This window comes from Rhinolophus sinicus, chromosome X (assembly GCF_036562045.2).
Source record: "Rhinolophus sinicus isolate RSC01 chromosome X, ASM3656204v1, whole genome shotgun sequence".
Lineage (NCBI taxonomy): Eukaryota > Metazoa > Chordata > Mammalia > Chiroptera > Rhinolophidae > Rhinolophus > Rhinolophus sinicus.
In genome coordinates this window covers 111457150-111472965 of record NC_133768.1, presented here as the reverse complement: position 1 = coordinate 111472965, position 15816 = coordinate 111457150, and the positions used below count along the sequence as shown (strand labels likewise).

Genomic DNA, 15816 nt, shown 5'->3' with positions numbered 1-15816 from the left:
GACACCCCATAAGCACCATTCGACCCACTACACCCACCCGCACCAAGCTGAGAAGAAAAAAAAAGTTGTGTTCCCAATGGTGACCTGGAGAAAGTGGGAAGGAGGGCTGCGACCCCACCGAAATGGCAAAGGGCGCTGTTAAACAGTCGCGGGCCCCGACTGTCCTGGCCTAAGACGCTTTGCTCCACACTCCTAGGGCCCAGAATGTGCCCTCCCCAACACACACTCCTTGCCCGGCCCAGTGTGTTCCACCGCCTCCTGAGTATATCTGCACAATTCTCCGTAAAGCATGGATTACACACACACACACACACGCACGCACGCACGCACGGCACGCGCACGCACCCTTAGTGTCCACGGAGAGGTGGGGAAGGCTGGGACCAGTCACCCAGGTATGTGCTGTCTGCTACAGGTGTCTGTCCACGCTTCTGGAGGTAGGGACAGCAGGAAGTAACAATCATCCCCATGTCACTTGCTAGCTAGTGATTCAGAACCAGCTACTCCATCCTTCTGTGTGGTTTCCTCCCTGGAGGATGGGAATAACACTGCTACCAACCTCCTAGGGCTTCCATGAGGATGGGATGGATGAGTCCAGCAAGTAGCACACACTCACAGACAGCATCAGCAAAAATCGTGTTAACTAGCCTCTGATAGTTATGCCCTGGGAACACTGACAGGACCACTCCTCTCTGACGGAGTCTCCATGCAGAGTCTCCATGAAGGTGGGCAGTGTTTTCAATTTGAGATCGTTGACCCATCGTCAGCACGGCCTCAGGAAGGCCAGGGTGGGAAGCCTGGAGGGAGGGGCCCCTTCCAGGGAAGGTGGGTTTGTTCTGCCAGGATGAGGGGCAGGTCCTCTCTCAGCCAGGTGTTTGCCAAAGCCGCTCTGCCCGCGTAAAAGCAGGCCCTGCTCATTGATGCTGTGGGATGGAGGTTTCTTGGCCCCTTCACTCAGACCCAGGCTGGGATGAACCCACTTCTTTTTATATCCCTGTCCTTTCTTTTCACCAGGGACGTGACCCTCCAAGAGCACTGGTTTTATGTGGAAGCTCAGTTCTGGTCTCTCACCCTGTGAGGCGCATTAACTCTGAGCTCCTAACTGGGCCCCAGCTATGCCCCCCCATCACCCCTCTGATTTCATTTGCTCTGTTGCCCCAGGGATTTCCCTCCCTTACCTGCGGGCCACCTGTGTATTTAAACATAGACTGCCATCTCTGGAGGGCAGGGACTGGGTGTCTGAGAGCCACCGTCCCCAATCCAGGCCCAGGCAGCACTGGGTCGGGACACCAATGCCCCTGGCCACAGTGATGGACCAGCCAGGGTCAACAAGCAATTGGTAACCAGGACTCAGAAATTCCAACCCGACTCTCCTCACTCTCCTCCCACAAGGGAGGAGGCCTCTAGAATCATCCCAGAATCACCAATTGAGAGTTTAATAAATTTGGTCATACAAAAAGTATAACTTCTTTTTTTATTTTTATTTTATTTTATTTTGTTGTTGTTGTTGGGGAAGGGGAACAGGACTTTATTGGGGAACAGTGTGTACTTCTAGGACTTTTTTCCAAGTCAAGTTGTTGTCTTTTCAATCTTAGTTGTGGAGGGTGCCGTTCAGCTTCAAGTTGTTGTCCTTTCGATCTTAGTTGTGGAGGGCGCAGCTCAAGGCCAGGTCCAGTTGCCGTTGCTAGTTGCAGGGGCAAAGCCCACCATCCCTTGCAGGAGTCGAACCGGCAACCTTGTGGTTGAGAGGACGCATTCCAACCAACTGAGCCATTCTGGAGCTCAGCGGCAGCTCAGCTCAAGGTGCCATGTTCAATTTTAGTTGCAGGGGGCGCTGCCCACCATCCCCTGTGGGAGTCAAGGAATCGAACTGGCAACCTTGTGGTTGAGAGCCCACTGGCCCATGTGGGAATCGAACCGGCAGCCTTCGGCATTAGGAGCATGGAGCCCTAACAGCCTGAGCCACCAGGCAGGCCCAAAAAGTATAACTCCTTGACAGCCCAAACAAGCAAGCCTAGTTTCTTAAGAGACAGACTGAGGGAAAATGTTTGCATCGTATGTAAGAAAGGACTAAGAGCCCTAGTGTGCGACAAGTAGGGTCTTTTGGGGAGACATGTACAGTGTCTTAACATGTTAAATGCCCATAGGTTTTGACCTGGCAATTCTGCCTAGACATAATTATCCTAGATGGAGATTGACACATGTTCAAAGCTGGTAGTTGCAGTATTAATATAAATAGCAAAAAAAGAAAATGTGAAAGTACATCAATTGGGTGTTCATTATGTAAATTATACTACATGAATTCTATCAAGTACCAAGCAGCCAGAGAAGACGTGAGCTAGACATTTGTGTACTGACATGGAAGGAACTCCAAGATGCATGGCTAAGTAAAACAATCAGAAAATGTGTAAGGGGTATGATTTTAAAAGTGTGTGAATAACTGTGTTGGTGATTGCATAGAAAAATGTGGTTAGAAGAGAACCAAAGTTGTTAACAATCTTGCTTAGAATAATGTTGCTTTGTAAAATTTCAATTACGTGCTTTAAATGTGTGCAGGGTGGTAATGCACAATGGTACAGCCGCTGTGGAAGGCAACACGGCTGTTTCTTTTAAAGCTAAACATCCACCTCCATGGGACCCAGCCATTGCACTCTTGGGCATTTATGCCAAAGAAATGGAAAGTTGGGATGACAAGAAAACCTGTGCACGAATGTTCACAGCAGGTTTATTTGTGGAAGCCTAAAATGGGAACAAGCAATGCATCCTTCAGTGGGTGACTGCTTGAACCAACGCCGGTTGATCCGCACCAAGGACTATAGCCAGCCACATAAAGGAAGAACTAACTGTCCATACAGGCAACAGCTTGGGTGGCTCTCAAGGGCATCGTGTGAGTGAAAAAAGCTCACCCGAGGTTGCATACGGCATCGTTCCATTTGGGTACCGTCTTCAAATGACAAAAATGTGGGGATGAGAATAAAATATGGTCGCCATGAGTTGGCAGAAGGAGGGGAGGGGATGAGGCTACGAAAACTTAATGGGAGAGATTCTCGTGAGGGAACAGGCTGGACATTGACGGCAGTGGTGGTCACTTGAATCTATACGCGTGATGAAAGTGCACAGTTACACGCCCAAGCGTGCGCGCCTATAGACACACAGATGAAAGCCGGAGCAGCTCTCGGACGGCACCAGCGCCATTTCCAGCTGTGCGATTGCACTAGATGTACAAGATGCTGACGTTAGGGGGGCTGCGCGAGGGGGCCCAGCTTCTTGTACGTTTCAGTGAAACTGCATGTGACTTAATTACTTCAAAATACAAGTTCACACCAAAAGCCTACAAGCAGGGCTCAGCGTGTACAGGCAGGACGACTAGCACGGCTCTGCATGAGCAGGTCCTACACTCCGCGCGGGAACCTCTATTGTGCCCGCAGCCCGCTGTCCACCGTCAAACGGACGGGACCGCTGGGAAAGGAACTCAGGGAGGCAGGACCGAGAGGGGCGCGCGGGACACCGGCTAGTTTGGATTGGGCAGAAGAAGTGTCCGTCAGCACCGAGGGGCTGGGCTTCGTCGGGCGGCTTTGAGGGCGGGTCTCGTCTAGAGCTGAGATTGGTAATAGCCAGAGCCTCCCGGAAACGGTGGGCAGGAAGGCGGTGGCCACGGTCCCGTGGGGCGGAGCTTCCGTGGGCTTGCAGCGAGGAGGTGAGGGCAAGAGCGCGAGGGCGATCAAGGAGGAGACCGGGTCCCTGTTCCTGAGACGCGGGCATCTGCGCCCTCTCCCTGGGAAAAAGCCACCACCGAGTCCAGGCTCCCGGAGACTGTGGGGACTCTGTCGGGTGCGCCTCTCGCCACTCTTGGCAGGACTTCCCCACCAGGGACAGTGTATTGGTGTCCCAAGGGGCCTGGTGAGGGGGTACGGAGGCCAGGGACCCCACCCAGATGGTAAAGGGCGCGGTCGCATGTCTGCGGCCCCGCCTGGTACTGGCCTCAGAAGCCGTGCTCTGAGCTCCCAGGGCGCAGAATGCGGACATGCACACACTTTCTCCTCCCGCGCCACTGTGTTTCAGCACCTCCTCAATGTGTCTGGACGGTTCTCTGTGCAGCGTGCATTTTACATACACACAAATACGCGAGCGTAGTATCCAGGGCGAGGTGGGCAGAGCAGAGGCCAGTCACTCCGGAATGTGCTGTCCCCCAGACTCGTCTGTCCACAATTCCGGAGGTGGGGACGGCAGGAAGTAACCAAGTCTCCCCAGGGTCACTGGACGGGGGGTGACCCACCAGGGAGGGAATCCTGCTCCACCGCGCCTGTTTTTCTCCAGGACCACCCGAGGTGGCGGCTATCAGCTGTACCGGCCAGCCTCTCACCTGGGAAGGTCAAGGTGAGCCCTGCAGAGAAAGCTCAGGGCTTCTCTAGAAGTGGGTGTGATCCGGAACAACAGATCCCTGTGGTTCTCACACTGTAGGGTGCGGGGTGGTGGTGGTGGTGGTGAGAACACTCGAGGGCTTGTTCAAACCCAGGGTGCTGGCCCACCCACACCACCCCCAGTCTCTGATCTTGCAGATCCGAGGTGGGGCCTGAGAATTTGCGACTCTTGAACAATCTCCCTCCCTGGGGATGCTGATGCTGCTGGTCCAGGGACCCCACTGTGAGAAACACTGCTTTGGAGGCCTGAAGCTCCTAGGTGCGCGCCCCCTGCCCAACCTGGGGCTGACTCCTTTACAGGGTCCCCGCAGGTCTGAGAAATACCAGGAGGGTGCTAGCCTCCAGAGATCATGGGCTTCCTGTTGAGCGGCAGTCACCATTTCCTGCCTGGGTGCACTGGAGGGCGCTGTCCCAGCCCAGGCAGGGACCGGTGTCGGGTTTCTGCAGGTGCTCAGCAGTTCCCAGACTGGAGCTGGTAACATCTGGACTTGTAGGAGAGAGGGGCGGAGATCAGATGTGTGCCTGGGAGTGGGGGTGGAAATAGCTCTCCGATGAGGCAGAGGAAAGACCCGCACGCCCAGCCCGGGGATGGGCAAGGAATGTGGGCCCTTTGACTTGACAAAAAGGATTTTGGGGCACATAGAGACCAGAAAGGAGGTTGCCTGCCTGGGAACTGCCCTTGTCTGGTCTGTGGGTGTGGCAGGCCCTCCAGCTGGCAGGAAGCCTCTGCCTTGGCTGCTGAACGTTCCTCACCAGGAGCATCTCCTAGCTCCTGAGTGACGCTGCGGAGACCTGCTCTCTGCCCTGCACCACGACCCGCCCGCTTTGGCCACTCTTTGCAGTGGTCGGTGGTTGGTCTGTGTTAGGCTCCATGGTGACCTGTCGTCTACTTGCAGCGTCAGGCCAAGTGCAAAGCCCGTCCCTGACCCCATTTGTCCCCGGGACCCCGGGACCCCGGGACCCCGGCAACTGAGCATGTTCTGGCTGTGGGAACTGACTGTGGAGTAGCCCTTGGCTTTCGTTTTCTGTGATCCCCTCCTCGGCCCCCTTTTCCTGTCGGGTCAGCGGGCTGTTCCCTGTGGACTGGTTCAAGCACTCTATATGTTAAGGACAGGAGTCCTGAGTCACATCTTGCCACAATTTTCCCCCACTTTGTCACTTGTCTCTTGACTTTGTGGTTTGTGTTTGGTCAGGCAGATGAGTTTAGTTTTCATGTCATCAGACGTTCCAGGCTTTTCCTAATGGCTTCTGGGGTTTCCCGTCGGTTTGTTTGTTTCAGACTTACTTAGAGTGGCCTTTAGAGTGGCCTTCAGCATTTAAAACCGTGTATTGGTTTCCCGTTGCTGCGTAACAGAGTGCCCCAAACATAGCACCTTAACGCGACTAACAGTTGTGATCTCCCGGTGTCTGAAGGACGGGATGGTAGAGGGCGCGGTGCGGGAGTTCTGGCTCAGGGTGTCACAGGCTGCAGACAGGGCATCAGCTGGGCTGCAGCCATCTGGTCTGCCTGTGGGGAGAGGCTCTGCTCCCAAGACCGTCCGCGTGGCTGTGGCAGGGGCCTCAGTGCCTCCCCACGGGGCTTGTCATAGAGCTGCTCAGGGCCGGGCTTCCCCAGAGCCAGGGCAGAGAGAGGAACGAAGGGAGAGCAGCCTCAAGATGCAAGCCACAGACTTTAGGTCACTTCATGTCTCAGGGACCCTCCCTCACCTGTGCCGTATTTCGGGGTTCACACACACAGGACAACCGCAGAACAGTGCTGGAGGGGACAACACCACCCACCAGCATGTAGGGTGTTTGATTCGTGGTGAGCGAGAAGGCTCGGAGGACTGACCTTGCCCTGAGCTTCGGTGTCCAGAGCGAGGACTCCGGGTCCTGCACATGCCCCCCAAGAACAGGCCCCGTGTCCTTTGTCTGAGTGGCAGTGGCAAGTCTGGCCCTGGGAGCAAGACGGGCAGCCCTGTGTTTGTAAGGGCAGAGAGCGGCTCTTTGTCTTCATAGGGTTGTAGACAAAACACAAAAGCCAGAGGAAGAAAGAAGAATGCGCGAGCAGGCAGGTGTGACCCACAGAGCCCAGGGTGTGTGCTCTCTGCCCTTTGCAAGGGCGTTCGCAGCCCTGGTGGCGGTGTCAGCTCGTCGTGCAGCCCAGGGCACAGCGGACAGCAAGTTCCTTCTCATCACAGCAGCCCTTGCCAGCGCCCTGTCGGGCCTCACCCAGGCCTGGGCTGCAGGTCGCTCCCCGACAGCCAATGTCCCCTGCCAGGGGCTCAGTGCTGCCCCCCATTTGCTCTCCTTCCCCAGGGGCAGGGCTGGCCTCCCTCAGCACACAGGCAAGGTCCCTCCTCTCCGCCCTGCCCTCCCCTGCGGTGGGTCACACTGCAGGTGCAGGCCGACAAGCCCCTTTTCTTCAGCGAGGGTATCAGGTAGCCCTGGGCTGGGCTCTGGTGGCTGAGGGGGCGGGGGTGGCAGCCTGGGGATAAGGAGCTCCCACTGAGGCTGAAGGAGGCCCTTGGCATGTGGTTTCCCTGGAGACATGCCCGCCCCATCCTTCCTGGCTGGGGCTCAGAGGTGGTTTCCCAATGCCAAGCTGGGTGCCGCTCAATTCGTCACACAGGTTCTGTGGGCGGTGAGTGCTTTTCCTGTTGGCTCTCGCTGCCGGGCAACACTGAGGCCCTTGGGGACGGCTCCTGGTACCGTGTGAGGCTGCGTGCGCTTCTTGAACCCAAGGACAGCGAGTTTCTGGGAAGCTGGGTTTTGCTTGCCAGGAGCAGAAGCAGAGACTGAGGTGGTGCTTGCTGGCCTGGCCTCCGGGATCCCGGTCATGGTTCCCGGGAACACGCCTCAGCCAGGGTGTCGGGCCCCATGGTCCTGGGGCTCCTCTGGAGACGCGTGGGCCCAGTGCAGCCCCACACTGCTGAGCTACTGACCACCGTCGTCACTGTCCTGGTACCCCTGGCCTGTGCCTAGGCCGAACCCCTTCCCGTCCCTCGACGCTGGGTGGGAGGCACCGTGAGGAGGGCCCGCTTACCTTGCAGTCTTCCCTCGGGGCCACCTGGTCACAAAGTGTGTAGAGGGCTGCACGGCCACTGTGTCCATCCTCACCCAGCTGCCAGTTGCCCCGCCTGGGCATGTGCTCCCAGGGGCCTGCTCCAGGATGGGCACAGTCACAGCACCCGCCAGACCCTGTCCCACCCACTCTCAGTGCCCGTCCTTGGCCTTCCCCCTCTCTGCCCGAGGACCTGGCTGTTTTCCCAGTGAGCATGGGATGTGTCTGCCCGGCCTGTCTTCAGCACTTGTGCTGACCCAAGGGCAACCTCTACCCCACCCACTGCTCTTGGGTTTCCTCAGCCCTGCCGCCCTGGCTGTGGCCTCCCTGGTCTCATGGGACCTGCCGTGACACCCATAGCGGGTCCCGGAAGTGGCTGAAGCCAGCCTGACCTCCGAGTGTCACAGTGTCCTTCCAGGGAACGCCCTCCCTGGGGATGCCTTGGGCTGGACGAGGAGGCTGGTGTCCAGTACTGTCCCTGGCCTCTGAGGACCTGTCCCCAGCTCTTTGGGCCCGGGGCCCTGAGGTGGGATGCGACTATCGTGAGTCGCAGAGCGCCAAGTGCACATTCAGTCCCCAATGCCGACACCCTCACCCCTCATGCTCACTGACCCTGAGCTAGTGGCTGCCCCCTCCTCAGCCCTTGGCTCCATCGGGCTCCCCGGGAGCGGGGCCTAAGCACCCCTTCCCCAAGCCCTGTAGTTCAGTGAGTCTGCTCGTGCTGGGGAACCCTGTGGAAACCCCAAGGGTCTCCAGACAGACTAAAGTTCTCGTGGTTGATGTGATGGGACTTCCTCACTGTCTGGGGTGGGGTGGGGTGGTGCAACCCTACCCTGAGGAGCCGCCCCCCTTTCTCCCCCTGGGTTTCTCCCAGCCTCCTGGGGGAAAGGCAGCAGGGAGAGTCACGTGCACCCGTGTGCTGGGCAGGGGTGGAGACTCAGTGTGGGGTAGCAGTGGTCAGCTCAGCCCTTCCCCTGCCTCCCCCTGCCCTCCCCCTGCCCTGCCTGGACTCAGACCACACAGGACCTGCAGGATGGGTGGGTTGTGCCCAACGGGGTTGACCAGACAATCCCTCCCCGACTTAGTAGGTGAGACGGGGCCAGCTTGGGGAGGTCATGTGCCCGGGACCCCTCCTCTGCTCCTGGACCTAATGGCGAGCAGGGCTCGGTGTGGTGGAGTGCACCTGGTGACCTGGGCAACCACCCTGCTGGCTCTGGGCGGGTGGCCAGCCCTCAGCACCCTGTGTGTGAGGCCAGCGGATGGCCCACGCCTTGCACCTCCCCGTGTCCTCCTCGGGTGTCCTTTGGGATTTGCTCAGTGGGGAGGCCGGCTCCCAGGCCATTTGTCCCCAGCAGGATGGGGGCCAGCTGGGTGCTCGTCTTCCTGGTGCCACTGCAGGTCCTCCATGGAGCCCCTCACAGGGACGGCACCCCCGTCTCACCCCCTCCTTCTCCCGCCTGTCCAGTAACCTCTGTCCAGGGAGCGACCCAGAGGCCGTTCCCCTCAGCTTGACATCTTCCACCGTTGCTGCCCCACGTGTCGCGTCGTGCCTGGGCATATGTGGTGTTGGCAGAGGCGCAGGGACTCCTGGTTAGCTTGGCTCAGCTTGGGGGCTGCCTCCTTGCAGGCCCCACCAGGCAGGGCCTTGGGGGAGAGAGGCAGGACAGTCTCCTCTTGGAGGGGCAGCCCACAGTGGACGCAGGAGGCCCCCGGTGATTCGGGAGGGCGGGGTGCCCTGTGCGTGTAGAGTCCTGGGTGCCCAGTGGGCCGAGGGGAGAAGGGGGTGGCTCCCAGGGCCGGACCTGTCTGGGCTTGTCTCCACCTCCTCCTGCCCCCTCTCCCGCTGGGCAGCTTCTGGAAGCCTCCAGAGTGCATGTGCCTCCCTCCACTCCCGGCATGTGATGACACAGTAGGAGAGAAGTGGTGGGCCAGGCAGGGGACCTGACTTTCTTCAGCTGTGTCCTGCCTCCTTTGGGGTGAGGTATCTCCCAAGACTGGCCACCCAGAGCCCTGGGCAGCAGTCCAGCCTCAGGTGCAGGAGCAGTGAGGGTCCGGTCCACTTTCCAGTCCTTTAATGCCCTTGGGTCCCCATCTGGTCCATCCTCATGGAGTCACAGGATGTGCACCTCTTCAGCTGTTCTCTTGGGTGATGCCTGCTGGGTGTGGGGACCCAGCTGGCCCTGTATGAACCCTCTCTAGCTTGAGCAGCTGGCTGTGGCACAGCATGGGGTGTCAAGGCAGGGATACCTCTGGGCCTTCTTAGTGCTGTCTGCTGCTTCCCCTGGAACCGTAGGCAGTTCGTGGTCGAGGGCTGGGGTGAGGAGCATGGCACCTGGTGTCTAGTGTTTGCTACACTCACAGGGCACTCCTCCCTTGTCACCCTCAGGGACGTAGTTCAGCTGCCTTCCCCCACTGCCACCCATGCTGCCTACTCTGCTCTGTCACATTCCCCAGCAGGGCCCAGCTCAGGTGGCTCCCCCAGTGATAGAGGAGCCTGGGGCCCTTGCTGTGTCCCCAGCATTGCTGGAGAGGAGCCCGTAGGGAAGGAAAGGGGGTAGGACATGATGGACCCGAGTCCTGAGGAGTGAGTCCTGGAGCCCTCTGTTGCTATACGGGGAGACCCCAGAGTCCCAGGGGGCTTTGGAAGGGGGTGCTTCAAGCTCTTAAAGAGGTAGTCCCCGAGCCCTGGAAAACACTAGGTGGATACCTAAAAGCCTGGGTTTCAGTTGGAGGCACATGGAGCCCTCAAAAGCCTTTGGACTGGGGCATCCAGAGCACTTGGGAGCACTCAGGTGCCCTTATGGGGCTCCAGAACTCTGGGGGTGCGCAGAGCCCTTGGGACCACCGGAAGAATGCACGAGCACTCAGGGTCCCACAGAGTCTGAGGGGGCATCTTGGGGGTGGCCCCGAGCCCTTGGGAGCTATGTAGACTCGGAGCTAGGGGTCTCAGATCCCTGGAGCAGCAGGTTCAGATCCCCTCGGCTTGGAGCCCCAGGCATCCTCCGTCTGGCACGCAGTGATGAATGGACATGGTTGTCCTTGGGGAATAAATGAATGGAATGGGGGAGACTGTGTCACATGGGCATCCCCTCTTTCCTCGCTTTTCTCATGCCAGACACAACAGTGATTGCCAAGCACACCTACCTAGCCTCCTTTCCTGCAACAGATGGAAGACCAGTGACTTAGAGAGGGCCGTTCCTTCCAGAAGCCATGTCATCTCTCTTCCCTTCCTTGGGATGCCCCAAGCCCAGCTCCCCTTCCTCTCTTGCTGTCCTTTCTCTCCACCTCAGCTACTTCATGTTGGGCATGTTAACCTTGCCACTTCCCCAGGCCCCACGTGGGGTTCAGTGGGCTCCAGCTGTCTCCCCCAACAGCAGCCCCAGGTAGTGCTTGTGTGTGGGGGGGTCCCTCCTAACATATTTGATTTGGGACCGGTTGCTGAAACAAGCTGTGTCACTGACCCTCCAGGGTCCTGGTGCACTGGAGACCTGCCCCTCCCCACATACAGGCTCAGTGATCTGTTCATCAGGCTCTATTGTCGCTCACGGAGTAGCATCCTCTGGCCCTGCTACCACCAACCGTGGCGCATCCACGTCCCAGCCCTTGCACTGGGAGGGTGAGGGACAGAGGCCTGGGGCCTGGGGCGTCCACGCCACAGGTGGCTGTGCACTGCGGGTGGAGCCAGGTGGGAGAGGCTTACAGCAAAGAAGAGGCTAAGGCTGTGGAAGTGGTGAGAAAAATAGACGCAATTCATTTTTTTCATTCTTTTGTGTATTTTAAATGCACAAATAGCCTGTGTTACTTTTAGGAAAATACACAAAAAACGTGGGGAGAGACCAGGATGCAGCAAAAAGAAATCCCGGGAGCTGTGGGGTAGGTGGGTCCCAGTCCCTGCCCTAACCTGAGCTTGCTGTGTGGTCATGTACAGTGGAGAGTCCTGAAGGCTCAGGAAGCCGTGCGTGCACGTGCTGGCGCTGCCTGGGCACTGTACCAGGTGAAAGGCCTGGGCTGGCTGAGTCCTACCACCAGTCAGAGGTGAGAGGAATTGATGCCAGGACCCCACCTGTCTGGGAAGCCCTGGCCTCACCTCTGCTTCCCACCTGCCTGCGTGGAGCAGATGCCAGCGATTCCAAGCTTTCCCACCACCCTCTGGCAGCATACCAACAGGATGCACTGCCTTACATGCCATTCTACTTTGGGTTTCCTTAGCATCCACTTTAAAATCTGTGTAAAATGTGACGATTACACAATACACACAGTGGGAAACCTGGAGATGAGTGAGAATAGTCAGCTGAGGGATTGGGTTACCCAGCGTGATAGGGCATTTCAGAATACTGGGAGCTTTTCCCCATAGCATTAAACAAGCAGCTTCCAGGAGAAATGGCCCACCGAACACATGCAGCCCTTCGACACCGGGTTTAGCATCAGCTCTCTATGCTTAAAACGTCCCAAGCCAGCACTGTGCGTGTACCCTCACCTGCATTTCCAAGTGGGCTTTCCAGACCCCATGCTGATAGTTATTTTCATAACTAGTTATGAGGTCTGAGTAATGAGTCCGGGAGTGGACCCCACAAGCAAATCCCAAACAGGTCTGTGGGTGACATGTGATCCTGATTCCAAGCCCAAAGCAAAAAGGGAGAACCAACTAAGCCAGGTGGTGAGCCTAGCGACCCAGGGCAGAGCCCAACCCTTTCCCCCAGCAGGAAGAGTCCACGCATTAAAAACAAATGGTCTTTTTATTGTGTCCACGAAAACAAAGTGAGGGTGGCCTTTGGTTAATCCCAACAAGGTGACAACAAACAGGAGGCATGCGATGACAACAACTATGTTCTCTCCAGGAGCAGGGTCTTGCTCTCCTGGGTCCTAAGGGTCAGAGGCAAGCAGGCCCAGGAGGCTCCAGAGGAAGGTCCGCCCAGGCCCACCATGCTGCAGAGGACCTGAGCCGGCTTACCTTCCTGTCAGGACAAGGCAGGACAAGGCAGGACAAGGCAGGGGGAGCAAGCACTGCCCCAGGCCAGGCCCAGCACCCCCAAGCTAGGACACACAGAAAACCCCCCTCCCCCAGCAAACCCTCCTAAAGCAGTTGACCAGGACTTCTGAGAGGACCTGGCCAAAGCTAGCCAGACCCTCAGGGTTGGGTCCAGAAGGGGTTGCCATCCTCCGCCTGCATGAAGTAATACATGAAGAGTAGGAAGGCAGCAAAGAACAGGAACAGGAGCAGCAGGCCCCAGAGTGGGACCTGACGGTCCTGGCCCAAGCCAGCCCCATGGGCCTGCTTTTCCGGACGGATGGCACGGCGGGTGAGCCACAAGGGGGAGGAAGAAGAAGAGGACACCAGAGAGGAGGAAGAGGATGTGGGGTAATAGGACAAGCCTAGGGAGCTTCTGGAGATGTTGGAAACAGGGCGATAGTGTGCGATGTTCTGGTAGGTGCCGTCTCGGCCATACACGGGGCGTTCCCTGAGGCAAAGAGGGGAGCAGATGGGCCAGGAGGGCTTGGGCCCAGAATCAGCCCCGACCCCTGGCCCGTTCCACTACTCACCTGTCTTTGCCCTCCTCTTCAGAACAGAAAAGGTTGTCATCACGCACCTAAAGAATCAGGGTGAGGAGCATGACTGGCAGGGTCAGGGTGGCCCTGTCATACCTCAGTCCAAAGTTCCCTGGCCAGCCTCGTCTGATCGTTGCTGAAAGACCAGGGCTCTGCCCCCTTCCAGAACCCTTCGGAATTCCTGGCCTTATGTCCGTGGGTCCTTGCCACTTGCTCAGTGACTGTCTTGGGTGGTTGCACCCTACTTTCTGCCCCAAGATTATCAGGAAGAGCTCAAACCCAGATCCCAGATCAGGGTACAGAGCATGTCCCATGTGCTCTCGTCAAACAGTTCTGACAGCTCCCCAAAGGAGGGCCCTGACAATCAGGTGTCTACTGACCCACCTCTCCCTGGAGGCTTGAGAGCCACCATTTGCACCCAGTGGCCTCCTTGATGTATCCAAACCCAGCTATGCCCCCCGAGGTTGTACCCAAATAGAGGGTGCCCCACAGCTAACTCACCTGATGGTGAAAGGTGTCCGAATCTGAAAGTGATGCTGAGTGCTGGCGGAAACCCTTGGATGGGCCCATAAACTCAGGCTCCCCGTAAGTCTTGGTGCTCAAGTAACTCTCCTCATAGTAGTCATCATTATAGCCTTGGGAGGGGGGGACAGTGGTAGCAGAGGGGGAAGCGGTGTCCCCTGCCTGGCCCAATGGCCCTAATTTGAATCCCATTTGGGGCCTGTGACACTGTTTCTCCCCTCCAGGGCTGCTGAGGGGCGGTGGGGGTTGAAGTCTCAGGTTCTCTCTGACACTAGGATCCCTGAGGAAGTGGAATGACGTCAGGGCCCACTGCTGCCTTACCCTTGCTCTGGTAAAGTAAGGCATCCTCTTTCTTGGGCAGATCGTACATATCGGAGTCCACAGATGCTGAATCTGAGTCTAAATTGGAGGAGGAGGGGACGCAGAACCATTTGCCCCACTCTCCCTTTTCGCCATGTCCCTCCCTACGAGCGCCCCTGCCACACCCTCGAGACCCCATCCTCCCCACAGCCCAAACCCTGTCCCCACAGGTGGCCATGTGGGGCTCTGAGGCGGGGGCCTCACCGGAGAACCGATAGGAGAAAGAGGATGAGGACGAGTTCGGGGGCGAGAGCCTCCGCCTCTGGGTCTCGTACTCGAAGATTTTCTTTTCGTAGAGCTTGCGAGTGGAGCCTGGCCAGACACAGGGTGCGGGGCGGTAAGGGGCGCAGGCAGAGAGCCCGAGGAAGGAGTCCCAGGAGGGGGCGCGAAGCGCGGGCGGGAGTCTGGGGAGGGGTGGGGGGGCGCAGGGCCTAGCGCGGGGAGGGGGCCCGCCCGCCACCGCGTACCCACGACAGGCCCGTGCGGGATGTTGTACTGGCGCAGCACGGCGGCCAACTCAGCGTCCGACAGGACCGCGTAGTCGTCCATGGCGGACGGCGAAGGCCTGGGGGCGACCCCGGCCTAGCAACACAGGCCCAGCTGCCTCGGAGCGCGGCCGGCGTAACACGAAAGCCTCGGGAGCGGCTGCACTCGCGTCACGCCTGCGTCACGCTGGCGTCACAGTCGCGGGTTCTGCGGGCTGCGCGCGCAGGGCGGGGCGGAGCCAGGCCACTGGGAAGCAGCCGGCGGAGACCGGTCCTGCCGTGGGAGTGGGCGGGGCGGGGCTGGTGCGCCTAGACGTCACAAACAGGCAGGATTGGCTAGTGGAGAAAGAGAGGCGGGGCTTGAGCGGGAGCCATAGCAGAGCTGACCTGTCGGATGGTGGGAGCGGGCGGGGCTGCACGGCCAGGGGAAGGGGCGGGGTCGACGAGCCATGCGTCACAGGCTGTGGCGTTTGGGCTAGGCGAGAGAGAGGGGCGGGGCCTGCACGCGAGGGCAAACAGCATAGACTCGCGTTGACAGGGAAGCGGGGCGGGGCCGGCGAGTCCAAACGTCACCGGCTGGCGAGTTCGGGCGTGAAGCGAGGAGGGACACGACTGTGCGAGTGGAACTGGCAGGAACCGGCCAGGACGTGGGAGCGGGGCGGGGCCGCTGTGCTTGGAGTGGCTCGCCCTCCTTAAGTTACGTGGGCTCCGCCCGGTCCCTTCAAGCCCGTACAGCCCCCACCCCCCAACCTCCAGGGCTCCAACGTTTGGTGTTCCCCGGCCGCCCCGGCAGCAGCGGGAAGGGGCCCGATCCTAAGGGCGAGCCCTTGGACGGCGCGGGTCCCTGGCCAGGCGCTGCTGCCAGCTCTTTGAGCGCGTGCGCCACACTAGGGAAGCGGCCCCCGCAGAGCCCGGAACCTATGACAACCCTGAGGCCGACCCTCAGACCTCCTGCCCCAGGACGGCCTTTCTGCTCTGCTTGGCCCTGGCCTGTGCACCTGCACTGTCGGTCCCCACAGCTTCCCCCCCCCTACCTGCTCCACCCAGGAGGAAATGGGGCACTGGGCCAGGCCGCCGCCAGCACTCCAGGAGCAAGCAGCCTTGGCAGGGGCCGGCCCGTGCCAATGGACACTGGCAGAGAGCGCCCTGTGATGCATGCAGAGACAGCGAGTGTTCCCCTGGGGTTGCGGTCCACCTGGGACACTGGGGGTTTCTTCTCCTGTCTGAATGGCCCCTGAGCACAGCGTGACCCAGGAGATGGCCAGGCGTGGTCCCTTCCAGATCCAGAGTGGCCTGCTCAGGGGTTCCAGGAAGACTTGGAAGGCTCTGAGCCCCTGGATCTGGATGGGCTGCAGTGCCTTGGCAGTGCAGAGTACCTCCCCACCAGGACCGGAGGGCCAGAGGACTGTGGGGGGCAAATCACAGAAGGCTGCCAAGGCCT

General features: G+C 59.0%; 1 protein-coding gene across 1 annotated transcript; it reads right to left on the bottom strand.

Moving 5' to 3' along the window:
* Positions 1 to 12178: 12178 nt before the first annotated feature.
* Positions 12179 to 14572, bottom strand: EMD (emerin). The gene is made up of 6 exons (XM_074323689.1): positions 14358 to 14572; positions 14095 to 14202; positions 13852 to 13929; positions 13510 to 13643; positions 13003 to 13049; positions 12179 to 12920 (listed from the first exon to the last, which is right to left on the bottom strand). The coding sequence occupies exons 1-6, from the start codon at positions 14437 to 14439 to the stop codon at positions 12590 to 12592; spliced, it is 780 nt and encodes a 259-aa protein (XP_074179790.1). The 5' UTR covers positions 14440 to 14572; the 3' UTR covers positions 12179 to 12589.
* Between the last annotated feature and the right edge of the window lie 1244 nt (positions 14573 to 15816).

Excerpts from the sequence above, each read along its gene's own strand:
- EMD (XM_074323689.1), bottom strand. The coding sequence starts at position 14,439 with ATGGACGACTACGCGGTCCTGTCGGACGCTGAGTTGGCCGCCGTGCTG. Across the intron at positions 13,644-13,851 it reads CTTACTTTACCAGAGCAAGG|GCTATAATGATGACTACTAT; the intron begins GTAAGGCAGCAG and ends CCCCCTCCCAAG. Across the intron at positions 13,050-13,509 it reads CGGACACCTTTCACCATCAG|GTGCGTGATGACAACCTTTT; the intron begins GTGAGTTAGCTG and ends CTGATTCTTTAG.